Below are 16,435 nucleotides of genomic sequence, written 5' to 3'. Positions count from 1 at the left end.
TCAGAGGAGCTTAGGGACTTGTCAGCTGGTCTACCTGGGCTGGTCAGCTGGTTTTGATTGTTTAGGTTTTTTTTTTAGGGCACTTTGCCTAAAAAAGAAATAAAACATCTTAAACTGTCTCAAACCAGTTTGCTGATCTTAGCTGGTTTGAGCTGGTCTTCTAGTCTGGCCAGGCTGGTCTGTTTTGATGGTTTTAGAAACCAGCTCCAACTGGTTTACTGGTCTTAGCAGGCTTGAGCTGGTCTCCCAGTCGGGCCAGGCTGGTCAGCTTTGATGGTTTTAGAGGACATTTTGGGTCTCTTCACTGCACAAGAACCCCATCTTAAACCAGCTCAAACTGGTTTGCTGGACCTAGCTGGTTTGAACTGGTCTCCCAGTCTGGTCTGTTTTGATGAAAGAAAAAAACAAATACTACTTGACAGCCTAAGCCTAAGACCTGGTTTGCTGGTCTTAGCTGGTTGGCCAGCTGGTCTCCCAGCCTGATCAGTAGGGGTAGGCAATATAAGCAAAAAATTATAGTGCAATATTCTTTATTTTTTGGTTGATATTAAACAATATATTTCAAGATATACACAGTTTTATGGAATAGTGGTATTCTTTATTTAAAATAATATCCAAAATATTAGACTTAAGAATGCACATTCTGTACCATGTGGTGTTTTGCATAGCAATGATATAAATGATAGTCAAAAATTTGTAACAGTTGACCCATTTCTACCGGTCTATAACGTTTTAACTGATATATCGCCTACTGCTACTGATCAGTGCCCGAAGCCCCTCTAAAACCAGATAACATACCAGCCTGACAAGGCTAGGAGGCAAGCTAAGAACAACAAACCAGCTAAACACCATCTTGGCCAGGTTGGGAGATTAGCTTGAATTGCACTTGTCACTAATGGATCCACCTTACAAGTAAATGTACCCCCTCCATCACCGCCACCTGCTTTTACAGGGTGTCTCCATGGCAACGGAGTGGTATGAACAGTGGGTAGAGGGAAGCGTCGGGTTGGGGTGCCTACGCCTCTTGCAGCGGGCAAGCGAGCAGAGCTACATGTTTGTGGTGACTCTGGACTGCTAGGATTTGATTAGCAGCTTTGGCTGGCTGCTGAACAACGCTCAATGTGGTATTATTGAAATACCCAATCACTATGCGCACTATGCACAACTGCACAGAATTTACAAGTACCTCAAAACAAATCTATATGCTTACAAGACCCTAATAACATGTAAGTACTGCCTCCTTTCATGATCAACAAGCGCTGATGCCAAAATACAGGAAGTAGGTCAAGTGTGCATACTGCATACTGTGCTTGTTTGTGAATTATGCAGAAGTCTAGGTCCAGAACGCAATACCTTATACTCTGGTTAATGCCATGCAGATGTATATGAATTAATATTAACAAAAACTATAGCCATACCACCACAGGAGTGGGGAATATTCAGTCCTTTCATATTCAACATGTTGTCCACTTCACACAGTTGTTGTCCGCTGCTTTTTTTGCATTTCACATTCATGATAATCAAGTTCAGATGATGACTTCTGTACATTGTGCTTAACTGAGCTGTCATCATGGTGATGGTAGGGAAGCTAAGGAATACATCATCTCCAGAAAGGAATATAGAAAGCTGGCCACATACTGAACACACGGACATACCAAAGTCTTAGATTGTTTTATATCAAAACGAATCACAATTACTACAGACTAACCTTAACTCACACCCTAACCCAAAAAGAAAAGTTTTTGCACTTTTAGAATTTTAAAAAACTGTATTTACTTTATGAATAATTTTTCCGATTAAGGATGTCCCCAAATGTGCCCAAGTTTAGTCTGTTTAGTCTTTAGGACAAGGATGCAGTTAATACATTTGATCCACAAAAGAATGCAAGTCCATATTTCTATTCTTCTAATTCATTGCATACAGTCCATTTACAATACAAACTTCTTATTAATGTGCTGTCTTTGTTTATATCGCTGGTGCTTGACAGGGAATGGACTATATAATAGGACGCAAACGGTGCAATAACTGGAGAAAAACCTCAGAATTAAATTGCTCTTGACCCAGCCCATTAGCGCTTTCCATGCGCAATTTCGCCAAACCCACTTGCACCTAGACTTAGTGTACGCTTGCACAAAAATACAAAAACTTAATGGCTATGCCCACTGACTTTGCGTGTATGACTTATTGCTTAGCGCTGTGCTTAGCGCTCTTAAAATAAGGCCCTATTTCTCAGTGGGGTTTGATATGAGTACTACAGAGTATGAAAAATGCTAATAAAAACAAAAAGGAGTGATTTGTAAATTATATTCACCCTTTGCTATATTGAAAGCGCTACAACTAAACATTATATGATGTTTTACCTTGTGAATTTCATTATTTTATTTTTTATTTTTTATGTACAGTACTTTCAAATCAGATGATTGCAACACTCTCCAAAAAAGTTGGGACAGTCGAGTGTTTACCACTGTGAAACATCACCATTTCTTCTAATAACACTTATTAAGCATTTAGGCACTGAAGACACAAGTTTGTTAAGTTTAAAAAGTGGAATTTTCCCCCATTCTTCCATTATGCAGGTCTTCAGCTGCACAATTGTACGGGGTTTTTGTTGCCGTGTTGTGTGCTCCATAATGCACCACACATTCTCAACTGGAGATGGTCAGGACTGCAGGCAGGCAAAACTAGCACCCGCACTCTCTGCTTATTCAGCCAGTATGTGGTTTGAAGTTGTCCTGCTGAAAATGCCGGGATGTCCCTGGAAAAGATGGTGCTGGATGGCAGTATATGCTGCTCCAAAATTTTTACATTTCTGTCTGCATTAATGATGCCCTCACAGATGTGCGAGTTACCCATGCCATGGGCACTGACACACCCCTGGCCCATACAGACACTGATTTTGGAACTGATGCTGATAACAGCTTGGATGGTCCTTTTCCTCTTTGGCATGGAGAACACAACAGCTGTGTTTTTCAAAAACTATTTGAAATGTGGACTCAACGGACCAAAAAACACAGTTCTGTTCTACTTTCCATCTAAGATGAGACCAAGCCCAGTGAAGTCATCAGCACTTCTGGACAGTGTTGATGTATGGCTTCTGCTTTGCATAGTAAAGTCTTAACTTGCATCTGTGGATGCAGCGGTGAATGGTGTTGACTAACAAAGGTTTACTAAAGTTATCCCAAGCCCATGTTCATGATATCTATTACAGATTAATGACGTTTTTTAAGACAGTGATGTCTGAGGGATCAGAGATCATGCGCATTCAGAAGTGTTTTTTTGTCTTGCCCTTTACGCACCGAGATTTGACCAGATTCCTTGAAACTTTTAACTATATTGTGCACTGCAGAGGGTGAAATGCCCAAAATCCTTCCAATTTATCTTTGGGGAACATTGTTCTCAAAGTGCAGGATTGTTTGCTGAAGCATCTGTTGGCAAATTGACAAGTCTCGAATGATCCTTGCTCTTGAAGAACTAGGATGTTTTTGGAGGTTCATTATATGCTATGACACGATTGCCTCACCTGTTTAACATCTCCTGTTTCACATTGCCTTGTTATTTTAACTCGTCAAATTGTTATAAGTCTTAAATTTCCCAACTCAACTTTTTTGGAGCGTGTTGCAATCAACTGATTTGAAATTCTGTACATTAAAAAAACAAAAATCAATGAAATTCACAAGGAAAAACATCATATAATGTTTAGTTGAAGTGCTATCAATATAGCAAAGGGTGAAAAACCTTTTTGATTTTGTTAGCATTTTTCATACTGTCCCAACTTTTTTGGAATTGGAGTTGTACTTCTGGAATCCAGTGGAAGACATTTGTATTCACGGCACAGAAGCTGTGGTGGAATAAAAGATGGAGAGATGCAGTAATCTGTTAAAAGACTGAAAGAACGCCTCAGTGATGACCTCCACTGGTGGATTCCTCAAAATCAAAAGTTGGACTTCAATCCAATTTTCACCTACAAGTGCGCTAACAAAAGGAATCCATTTGTTAAGTACATAGCTATAAAATAAATGATATGAACAAGCCAAAGGATAGCCTAAAACCACCCTTTTGGGATTGTTAGTGGTGCTTTCTCATACTTGAGGCCAAAACATACTCTACGCAAGTACGTGAACACAGGCGCTTCTTGCTATTCAAGCTCGACTTTATGCATTTTTGCGTTCTAAAATGTCTAATACATTGATTCACAACACAAAGCAGGTATGCGTCACATTCTCAATTCATTTTCTGGATAACTATGCAGGGATACAGGGAATCTACATACTGACATCATGTCAATATTAATTCAGTAGCTTAATAGTTGTGGCACTCAAAGTGGTTGTTAACAGAGAGGAAGTGAAGGGTGCCTTCAGATACTCCTTTCAGATTTATTTGAGCGCATAACAGTATTGATAGTAGAGGTATACCGATATATCGGTTTTACTGATTAATCGTTGCCGATAGTTACTTTTTGGAACTATCATTATCAGCAAAAATCTATGGAAATATTTTTTTTATTTTTTATCATTTCATCATTTCAAAATAAGAGTCCCCTGTGTGTTTTGGGCTTGTTTATACTTAAAATCCCACATTATGCACCAGATCTTAATTTTTCTGGTTATTTTGGGGATTTTAGTTGAACAATAAGCTGCATCAGGGATTTTATTCATTTAGGACTCTTTGTTTGTGCCCGTCATAGTGAGGAAAGAATAAGATTTTTTTTTTTGACATTCTATAAATCAATTTTAAAAACTATCAGCCGATTCATCAGTTATCGGCCTTTCCCACCACCTTAGTTATCAGTATTGGCAAAATCAACTATCGGTTGACCTCTAATTGATAGTTCCAAAAGCAGGTATTAGTGCCTATTAATCTGTAAAACCTCTAGTCTGAAAAGCTGATAGTGCTGCAGATTAGACCTGTTGTTGAGTTCTATATTGAGATATTCTATATTAAGAGAGATATTGTTGAGTTTGCCAAATTAAGTCATTCCTTTTCTTGGCTACTACAGCCTCTTGTCATCACCTCCTCAGTAAACAGATCTATTTCACTGACTGCGTGATTCACATTCCACTTGATGATAGATAGATACAGCACATGACTTATGAAAGATGGCCTACAGCAGAGGGCTATTTCATGTGTCACGTGTTAAAATCTAGCTATAGTGTGTGCATGATTTGAAAATCCAATAAATATAAAATGAATTAAACCTACAACATAATGCAAAGTTATTATGACAAGATACTATTTCTATCTCTGGCATGACTGTGTGGGTGAGAGTATGAGCTGCATGTGTGTGTGTATGAGTAAGTATGTGATTTTTTGAGTGAGTCTATAATGTAGAGTTAATGCGGAATTTTGTGTGGGTGGGTGGCAGCTGCAGCAGTAAATAAAATTCTTTTGAGAAAATGAAAGAGAGCGAGAGAGAGAGAAAGATGAAGATATGTAATATCAAGACATGTGCGATGCAGAGCTCTGTATACTTTCCAAGACAGCAGTGCCTCCAGATGAAAACTCACTTTTTCTGAGACAAACTCCAAAAGGTTTTACCTGTCACACATCCAAAATAGAAGCTATGCTGAAAAACGTATTAATGTGTGAGGAAATGTTAGAAACAGCAGGTCTTTATCATCATGACCAAAACGGCATCCTGTTACATTCATCAGAAAGTGAAGAAAAGAAATGTGAAATGGGTCTGCCTGTAGCATTTTTGTTACAATTTTTGAAGGTATGCATCAATATAAAAATGGCCAATTGTAACGAGTGATAGCGAGACAAACAGACCCAAATGCAGGGGAACAGTTCAAAGGATTTATTTACAGTGAATGTGAGCAGTCACTGTGGATGTCGAGGATCCCGGCACCGGCTGCAGCAGTGAGGAGAGATGACAGAGAAGTGCAAACGCTGTGGCCATGCCCGAGGCAATCCGTGATGAGTGTGTTCGTAGAATGAGTGTATGCATTGTGGAAGTCAGGAATAGATTCGTGGAATCCACCATTGAAGCTTAGTGAGGTGCAGAATGATGCCAAGCAGGGTAGGACGATCTAGCTCCCGACACGTGGGCAAAGACGAAGTACCCTCCATGGAAACCCAGCTGACACGCAGCGAAATGGAAGGCAACCACACACCCGACACGCAGGCAACCAACAGATACACGAGACAGGACCAACTAGGCAGAGAGAGTGAGGTTAGTTACTTCACACCAAACAACAATCTAGCAAAGATACTGAGAACACGAAGGGCTTAAGAAGGGAGTGAATTAGAGGAGAACAGGTGTTGCTCGGCACGCTAATCAATGGCATGATCAGTGTTCCCAACCAATCAATGTTCCCATGGAAATGCCAATCATGCATGCCGCAGATGAAATACAGATAATTATTTTATAGCCCATCACTGACATGATGGCCAATGTTATAAATCTATGATCTCTTATTAATCATACTTAATAATCATAAACCTAATTTTTCTTTAAAGATCACTGTTTAGATTACTATTTAAAATGAAAAATAAGTATCGTCCAAATCTGACCGATACTGATCATTATTATCTATTTATAATTATAATGTATAATTATAGCTTATGAATCAATAATCTATAAGCAAGTTTTTCTTTAAAATTTACTGTTTAGTTTTCTGATTGAATAATAAAAAACCAATCTGCCTAATCTGACCAATACGATAATTATAATCTATAATCTAAATTATAAATCTATTAATGGTTAATAATTATAATTATAGACAATAAATGTATAATCTATAAGAATATTTTTTCTTTTAAATTTACTGTTTGAAATAAAAAAAATTTGATCTGCCTACTCTGACAATACTGATAATTATAATCTATAATATAAATTATAAATCTATTATCTATTAACAATTATAATTAATAATTAAATATTATAAATCTATAAGCATGTATTTTTAAATTTACTGTTTAGTTTACAATTTTAAATTTAAAAAAAAATGTATCGGCCTAATCTGACAAATACAGATCATTATAATCTATAATCACAATTATAAATCTATAATATATTAATAATTATCATTTATATTTACAGTATAGATTCTAAATATATAAGCATGTTCTTTTCTTTTAAGTTTACTGTTTTGTTTACTGTTTAAAAAAAAAAGAAAAAAGAAAAAAGAAAATGGTCGGCCTAATCTGACCAATATAGATAATTATAATCTATAATCTAAATTATAATATACACCGATCAGCCACAACATAAAACCACCGGCCTAATATCTTGTAGGTCCCCCTCATGCTACCAAAACAGTTCTGACCTGTCGAGGCACGGACTCCACAAGACCTCTGAAGGTGTCCTGTGGTATCTTGCACCAAGACGTTAGCAGCAGATCCTTTAAGTCCTGTAAATTGTGAGGTGGGGCCTCCATGGCTCAGACTTGTTGGTCCAGCACATCCCATAGATGCTCAATTGGATTGAGATTTGTGGAATTTGGAGGCCAAGTCAACACCTTGAACTCTTTGTCATGTTCCTCAAAACCATTCCTTTTTGCAGTGTGGCAGGGAGCATTATCCTGCTGAAAGAGGCCACAGCCATCAGAGAATACCATTGCCATGAAGGGGTGTACGTGATCTTCAACAATCTTTAGTTAGGTGGTACGTGTCATAGTAACATCCACATGAATGCCAGGACCCATGGTTTCCCTGCAGAACATTGCCCGGAGCATCACACTGCCTCCGCCGGTCTACATTCTTTCCATGATGCATCCTGCTGCCATCTCTTCCCCAGGTAAACGACGCACACGCACCCAGCCATACATATGATCTAAAAGAAAACGTGATTCATCAGACCAGGCCACCTTCTTCCATTGCTCCATGGTCCAGTTCTGACGCTCACGTGGCCATTGTAGGCACTTTCGGCGGTGAACAGGGGTCAGCATGGGCACTCTGACCAGTCTGTAGCTATGCAGCCCCATACGCAGCAAGCTGTGATGCACTGTGTGTTCTGACACCTTTCTATCATGGCCAGCATTACGTTTTTCAGTGATTTGTGCTACAGTAGCTCTTCTGTGGGATCGGACCAGATGGGCTAGCCTTCGCTCCCCACGTGCATCAATTAGCCTTGGGCGCCCACGACCCTGTCGCCGGTTCACCGGTTGGACCACTTTTGGTAGGTAATAACTGCTGCATACCGGGAACACCCCACAAGACCTGCCGTTTTGGAGATGCTCTGACCCAGTCGTCTAGCCATCACAATTTGGCCCTTGTCAAAGTCGCTCAGATTCTTACGCTTGCCCATTTTTCCTGCTTCCAACACATGAAATTCAAAAACTTTTCACTTGCTGCCTAATATATCCCACCCCTTGTCAGGTGCCATTGTAACGAGATAATAAATGTTATTCACGTCACCTGACAGTGGTTTTAATGTTGTGGCTGATCAGTGTATAATCTATTAATAATTATCATTTATATTTATAGATTATAAATCTATAATCTAAATAAGCATGTTTTTTTCTTTTTAGTTTACTGTTTAGTTTACGCTTTGAAAAAACAAATTGTCAACCTAATCTGACCAAAACAGATCATTACAATCTAAATTATAAATCTATAATCTATAAGCATGTTTTTTTCTTTCTTTTAAATTTACTGTTTAGTTTAAGGTTTAAAAAAAAATAAAAAATGTATAAACCTAATCTGATTGATAACGTTAATTATAATCTATAATCTTGTAATCTATGAATAATTATATCTATAGATGATATATCTATAATTCATAAGCAAGTTTACAGTTTAGTTTACTGTTTGAAATTTCTAATCTCACCAATACAGATAATTACTGTATAATCTATAATCTAAATTATAAATCTATAATATATAAATAATTATCATTTAGAATGATGGATTACACATATACAGACTTTAAGCCTGTTTATTGCAGTCAAGTTTAGTGTTTGAATAAAAATAAAAAAAAAATAAAAAAAGTATTGTCCTAATCTGACCAATACCAATAATTATGAATGTCAAAAGTCCCAAGTTGATACTACAATTTAAAAAAAAACAAAAACAAATAGCAATTCCAGTCTTTCTACAATATTGATAGGAGTGCAGTGTTTCCCAACCCTGTTCCTGAAAGCTCCCCCAAAGTACACATTTTGGATGTTTCCATTATTAAACACGCTTGAAGAAGCTACTAGAATGCCAGTAATGGTGTTTATATGCAGAGCAAAATCAAGGTAATGGGCAAAAATGCATTTTATACTTAAACTGCTAATGACATTTCCCTGATAAAAGAAAAACGTTTATTTAAAGCACTTAAATGACCTTGTTGCCGTGTTATTAAGCATAATCGGTTAAATACTGTGCATGTAAACATGCTCACTGTTGTTGGGTTTACACTTAGGATATTACATTCAGAGTTATTAGTTGAAAAGCTACTTCACAGAGATCTACCTTCATCAGACCTCATCAATTCTTGTAGGCCTGAAGATGAAAGCTGATGCACAGTCCCTGTACATTCTGCTAAGAGACTGAAATCAGGCCATTCAATAACACTTCAGTGAGCCTAATTCTGGCAACAATAAGCCAACTGAGGCACAGAATCCTTCTCCAAGCAGATTATGATTATGGCCACAATATTTTCTCAAAATGAGACTGCTAAAAAGCCATACAACTCAAGGCAAACCAGGTTAAACTGGAGGATGGGAAATGGTCTAAGAATGACAGATATTGTAGTCAGCTTACACTAGCAGAGTTTGTGTAGAACAGCAGACAGATGGATGGTTGGTTGACGCTAATAAGGATTTGTGAGCACCGATTTCAAGGTGCTAAAATGTTGGTTCCTAGAAATCAAGCAGTTCAGAGCTGGATCAAAGACAGCAGCTCCGTCTGACAGCTAAACCTGGCTTTCAGTGATGGGGTCGGCTACATGGAGCTGCTACTTGCTGTTCAGTCCAAAGAGGCCTATAATACCTGGAGAAAACTATAGGTTAGCATTCCCATCTCAGTGGCAGTTGCACAGTTGGCCAGTCAGTCGTCTGAGCCTTAAATGCCATGTGACTAATTACTCTGAAGCCACAGAAAGACGACATCCAGACAACACCGTATGGTTGATGGCACCACAAGAACATGCACAGTCCTTAGCCCTTCACTAGTGACCAGTGTTACACGGCCTTCAAGTGGAGTCAGAAATGGGGGCCTGGGTAGCTCAGTAGTAAAAGACGCTGGCTACCACCCCAGGAGTTCGCTAGTTCGAATCCCAGGGCGTGCTGAGTGACTCCAGCCAGGTCTCCTAAGCAACCAAACTGGCCCGGTTGCTAGGGAGGGTAGAGTCACATAGGATAACCTCCTCGTGGTCGCTATAATGTGGTTCATTCTCGGTGGGGCGCGTGGTGAGTTGAGCGTGGATGCCGCGGTGGATGGCGTGAAGCCTCCACACGCGCTATGTCTCCGTGGCAACACGCTCAACAAGCCATGTGATAAGATGCGTAGGTTGGCGGTCTCAGACGCAGAGGCAGCTGGGATTCGTCCTCCACCACCCGGATTGAAGCGAATCACTACGCGACCACGAGGACTTAAAAGCGCATTGGGAATTGGGCACTCCAAATTGGGTGAAAAAGGGGAAAAATCCACAAAAAAAAAATAAAAAATATCGTAATTACGAATTTCCGAGCACATGAATGAGCAAGCAAAGTAGTATTTACCAATGGGAAACTTTGAATTTATAGTTGTTGAGTTGTGACTGGAATGAATGAATCAATTATTTTCTGCCTTGCGCTTGAATTATTGAATTAACTTTCCTTGGTCAGTATTTCAGCTGTGTTATTGTACCATCTAAATTTGAGTCCAATTCAAATTATTAAGTTGAAACAACAACATTTAAATAGTAAATTTGAGTTAAGTCTACTTACATCTAGTTACCTTAACTTAAATAGTTAAATTCATCCTATATGAACACCAAGTTAAGTGAACTTAATTACACAAGTTTTGAAGACCCCATTACTCAATTCTAGGGGTGTAACTGTTCACTCATCCCACGATTTGATTCGGTTCACGATACTGACCTCATGGTTCGGTTCACGATTCTTTAAACTAAGCCAGAATTAAAAAAAAGTTAAGATTGAACGTTTTTTTAAATTATTATTATTATTAATCATTTTATTTTTATTATTTATTATTATTATTACTTTAAACACAGTTCCTTTCCTTTAAAATGTAGCTAAAAGTACTGTTCTTAAAAATGCTAAATGATCCATCAGAGATGTACTGGGACTAAAATCAGCCCAGAACAGGGCAATGGTGACACTAAATGGAAATATTAGCTAATAATTTTACTTACTGAAAATGCTGAATTAAGTTTCTTGCTTCTTACACACTGTCACTGATTACATACATTTAAAATATTTTCAATTAAAATGGCATTTTTCTAAAATAACATTCTCTCATTACATATACTTTTCAAAAATACATATTTAAATGGAAGTGCATGCTTATCCATTAAGTAATAATAATTTACTGATGAAATCAAATCAGACATGACATTTGACATTATGACTATATTTCCACATAGTATTATTATACATAATATTCAGCATTATACAATATACAGTATAGTAGATTAATATGGCACTATCATTAAACCTCGATAAACTTTTATTTTCCCTTGCGCAGTCTCTTGCTGAAAACGAGGATCTCCCGCTCCTTGTTATCCCTGTATTACATTCGCTTTAGTTTCTGTTTCAGTTTTCGTAGTTTCAGGCAAACTCATCGTTCAACACCTGTGGCTGCTAGTATGCAATCGCATTTTAGATCTCCTTGTGTGCAATGAAGCAATTTTCATTTCTATACCGACTTCCTGAAGGCGTAGTACATTAGGACGAAAAAGTGCTCCAATCTCCACGATGTGCATCGTCACATTTTTGAACTGCGATGTATCGTGCCACGATAAACCATTACACCCAAACTCAATTCAACTGAGGAAACGAGTTTAATCAATCAGTTGAGTAGTCAACTTATTAGGGTTTTCAGTGCTCTTATTCACCGGTACAACAGAAAAAAAGAGCTTTTGCAGTTGTTCAGTGTGTATTTGTTTTAGTTTGAATTCTTCAGTATTTTGTTTCCGATTTGAATGCATGACATGTCGCAAAAAGGGAATGCCCAACTCGGAGCTTCCCATGTGCACTTGAAGGCAGCATTAACTCATCAATGACTGACAAATGACAATGAAGCAAATAACAGTTGAACTTGAACTAAGTTGTGTGCAAGTCAGGATGCGCAACTGCGTTGTAAATACGACGTTTCCTTGAAAACACACTACACACAATGCAATTTTACGTATTTTTTTTCTCCCATTTTCTCCCCAATTTGGAATGCCCAATTCCCAATGTGCTCTAAGTCCTCATAGTGGTGTAGTGGCTCGCCTCAATCCGGGTGGCGGAGGAGAAATCTCAGTTGCCTCCGCGTCTGAGACCGTCAATCTGCGCATTTTATCATGTGGCTTGTTGAGTGCGTTACCGCGGAGACGTAGCATGTGTGGAGGCTTCACGCTATTCTCCGCGGCATCCACGCACAACTCACCACGCGCCCCACCGAGAACCACACTATAGCGACCACGAGGAGGTTACCCCATGTGACTCTACCCTCCCTAGCAACCGGGCCAATTTGGTTGCTTAGGAGACCTGGCTGGAATCACTCAGCACGCCCTGGATTCAAACTCGTGACTCCGGGGGTGGTAGTCAGCGTCAATACTCGCTGAGCTACCCAGGCCCTCCGCAGACATTATTTTTGATGAGATGTGCTCAGCGGAGGGTGAGGCAGCCAGAGGCACAGCAAATATCACCGCGGTAATCAGGTATCAACAGGAAATAACTCACACAACAATGGCTCTCTTTAAAACTTTAGAGCAGATTATATGAGACTGCAACACAACATGAACACATCAACAAGATAGGTAGAAGATAAAGGACATAAAACAGTGTACAATTCAAGTTCTTTAAAATGCTCCAGCTACCACCACTCCTCACTTTCTGACCATTAGAAACATGAGAAAAAGAAGTACGTCTCACCATCTGAATGGGTTTCTTTTGCAGGTCTCTCTCTGTGACCAGTCTATCCTGGTCAGTGACATACAGGCCCTTCTGTGCCAGAGCCTGGATGACAGCGTCATGACCTAGCAGAGGTTTGGCAGAGTCACTCTTCAGGATCAGACTTCCTGCTCGGCAATAAAGCTCAGCTGACAGCAGCAGACTGGCCACCGGAGGCTTCAGGTGCTCCTGGTCATACTGGTCCTTGTAGAAGGGCTCATTCAGCTCTTCTGGAACATTGTCTGGGAGAACATAGAAAAAAATGAGAAGAGATCAGTTAACATGGACATGAAAAAAGGTTGAAAAATCTGCTAAAATACTGATATAGTACATCAATATGAAGGAAATAAAGCTCTTCAGTAGTTCTTTGTAGTGCTTCCCACCAGCACGTTTAGCATGCTAACATTTCATGTCATGAGCTAGCATTTCACTAAAATAGTTTCATTTGAGTTATTTTGACATGCAAATTTTTGGTTGGGTATACCTGATTCAGTTAGGTTCTTTTAAGTTGAATTTACATGGTAATTTGAATTTAGGAAAACTCATTTCAAACGTGTGGAACCACTGTCCACGACTGAATCAAGTTCTGCCAAAGCGGGGGTGGGGGGCGTGGCCTAAGTGTGGAACTGGCCTAAAAAAAAACATTTTGTTTTTAATTAGAACCTTTATTTTTAAGAATTTAAGGACGGATAGTTGAATCTGTGATTTGTACTGTGATTCTTTTCTTGGATGTAATATTGTATGTAACAAAACGTTTTAGTTTAAATACTACTAGACATTTGTACTCAAGCCACATATTATATAAAACAGCAGATGGTTATACTTGTTATATCAGTCACTGCAGATCTAGAAGTTTGGCATTCCTTTTCCTTTTTGGTACTGAAATAAGCTTTAGAATTAGACCTAAATCACAGTATCCACATATTAAAGTAATATTCCAGGTTTCGATACAAGTTAAGCTCAATTGACAGCATTTGATTCCCACAAAAATTAATTTTGGCTCACAATTAAAGTGAATGGGGCCCATTTTTGGAGGGTTTAAAGGCAGAAATGTGAAGCTAATCATTTTATAAAAGCACTTGCATTAATTCTTCTGTTAAAACTAGTGTATTATTTGAGCTGTAAAGTTGTTTAAATGGTCATGTTTACAGTCATTTTAGGGTTTTAGGGTTTGTTGACATTACATCGTCATGGAAACAAAGTTGTAAAATTGTATATAACTTTACACAGAAAAGGTTAGTAAGTGATTTTATCACACTAAAATCATGTTAACACATATTGTTTATGCCTTGTGGCAAAACTTTTGAAAAAGTGAGTATTTTAACGTTCAAAAATTGGCCCACAAAAAATCATTCATTCACATTGGCCTCACTGGAACCTCGAATTTGGCTTTTTTTAAAGAAAAGTATGAGCAAGTCAAAATATTTTTTTGTGGTAATCATCATTATGCCACAAATGCTGTCAATTGAGCTTAACTTGTATTGAACCCAGAATATTCCTTTAAAAGAGTGTTTAGCTCTATCAACTGAACTCCACAGAAAATAGTTTTTACTATTACAAAACTACCACAGAAAATTAGTCGATTAGCACAGAATTTTGTAATTTTTTTTTTATCGAAACCTGAGTTTGTAAAAACAAGTACAAATCGTGTGCACAATAATGCAATTAAAATTGAAGTCCATAAACGCTGAAATACTGTTTGAAGTATAGCAACAAGACTTAAAGCTCAAGTATGTCATTTCTGTGCCACCAAACAGAATTCCAAAAATAAATGTTGTTTTCAAAACAGCTTTCTGAACCCTCCCCCATCTGCCATTGGTCAAACAAAGAGATAGCACCACCCCCCAACTCATGCCATTGGTTGAGTAACATTGTTGAGGCGGGTCTAAGCAGGTTGCTCAAAACAAAGCAATTTTCAAAGTGCCACAGAAACACAGCTTCCAGTTTTTGAGAAAATTAACCTATTAACCTGCATATTAAGCAGGAATAGGAGGAAGTATTTTAACACCGAAAAAGTTACATACTTCAGTTTTAAAACATTATACGTGTTAACATGAGGCTGGAGTAAAGTCACATCCAATTCTACAGCCCCTATCGTGATCATGTAAAAAGATAAACATGGATACTGCTGATAGAGCTTGTTTTCAGCTGACACAACTTGTTTTCAACCCAGAAAATTCCTTTATATTACTAATATACAGTATATTATTAAATAATATGACTTTTGCCTTCTGCACATATTTTGACACCTTCACCCTGTTATATCATAGTAGAAAGCTGTGCAGCCTGGAATTTTTCAGAATTTCAAGCTTCAAAGCGCTCAAAACTCCAGTATGTGTTTTCCGATCCTCTGTGCAAGCGTAATTTACTCTCACCTGGGAAGATGAAAGGGAAGGAGAAAATGACACGGTGTCTACCACATAGCTAGCTAGAATATTAAAAATATCATTAATGCAAGTGACTTCGAACACATTGACAGAATAAATGGGTTCACAGTTCTGCTGAATGAGGTCACAGTATCCATGGAGAACTGTTTCGCTATTTATGGAGACCGATGAGACTTTGAGAGAATGCTTGCGTCCCTACACATCATTATTACATGCACATGGGCTTCAATTCTGTGTATCATACTAGATTGTGCTAATAGCAAAATCAATTTGGTCAATTATATAGTAATACTTTACATTCACCAACAAAAGATGTTGACAGTAACAAGCCAAAATGTAAAATTACATTGAACCATTCCTTAATCACTTTGATGAAAAGCTTATAAACTAGATCATAAGCCAATAGGCAGTTCTTATATCAAACATTTCACAGATGGTCAGTGTTGGGTAACGACAGTTTTAAAAGTGACTCCTTAGAATACTGTGTTACTCCTTAAAAAAGTAACTTAATTAATTAAAAAGTAAATTTTTATGGAACGTAAAGCTTTACGTTACTTTTGCATTATTTTTGCGTAACTTTTTTTCTCACAGCCACTTTCTCTTCTGCTATGCTATGCATTCCATACAAATAAGCCATGCATTGCATACAAGAGACATTACAGGTTGTGCTAGCTACTGTATAACACTCATGTCAAAACAACATAGTAAACAAACAGATATTTAGAAAAGAATCAATAACATGAATATGCATGATTTGCTTTTCCATCAACATGGCAGCCAATATGAATAATGAAGAATAACCTCTGTCTTACCTAAAGCAGCAGTGTCCAACACTTGAACCTGCATCATATACTGTATGTCATCATGTGCTGTGCCCATCGACAATGTCAGAGTCAACTTAAGATGTTTTTTAAAAGTCAGGATAAAATTCAGTGGGGAATGCCAGTCTAGCATGTTCAAGGAATGTGTCTGATAATAAAAGAATATTTTTCACTTGTCATCTCAGTGCACGCAAGTTTT

General features: G+C 38.1%; 1 protein-coding gene across 1 annotated transcript in view; it reads right to left on the bottom strand.

Moving 5' to 3' along the window:
• Positions 1-16,435, bottom strand: part of LOC127439274 (calmodulin-regulated spectrin-associated protein 2-like) — a 65,688-nt gene that overhangs the window by 41,377 nt on the left and 7,876 nt on the right. The window contains exon 3 of the mRNA XM_051695492.1: positions 13,011-13,270. Coding sequence (XP_051551452.1) covers positions 13,011-13,270 — 260 coding nt within the window. The remainder of the gene's footprint in view (positions 1-13,010; positions 13,271-16,435) is intronic.

Source organism: Myxocyprinus asiaticus, chromosome 50 (assembly GCF_019703515.2).
Source record: "Myxocyprinus asiaticus isolate MX2 ecotype Aquarium Trade chromosome 50, UBuf_Myxa_2, whole genome shotgun sequence".
NCBI lineage: Eukaryota > Metazoa > Chordata > Actinopteri > Cypriniformes > Catostomidae > Myxocyprinus > Myxocyprinus asiaticus.
This window is presented reverse-complemented; position numbering and strand designations above follow the sequence as displayed.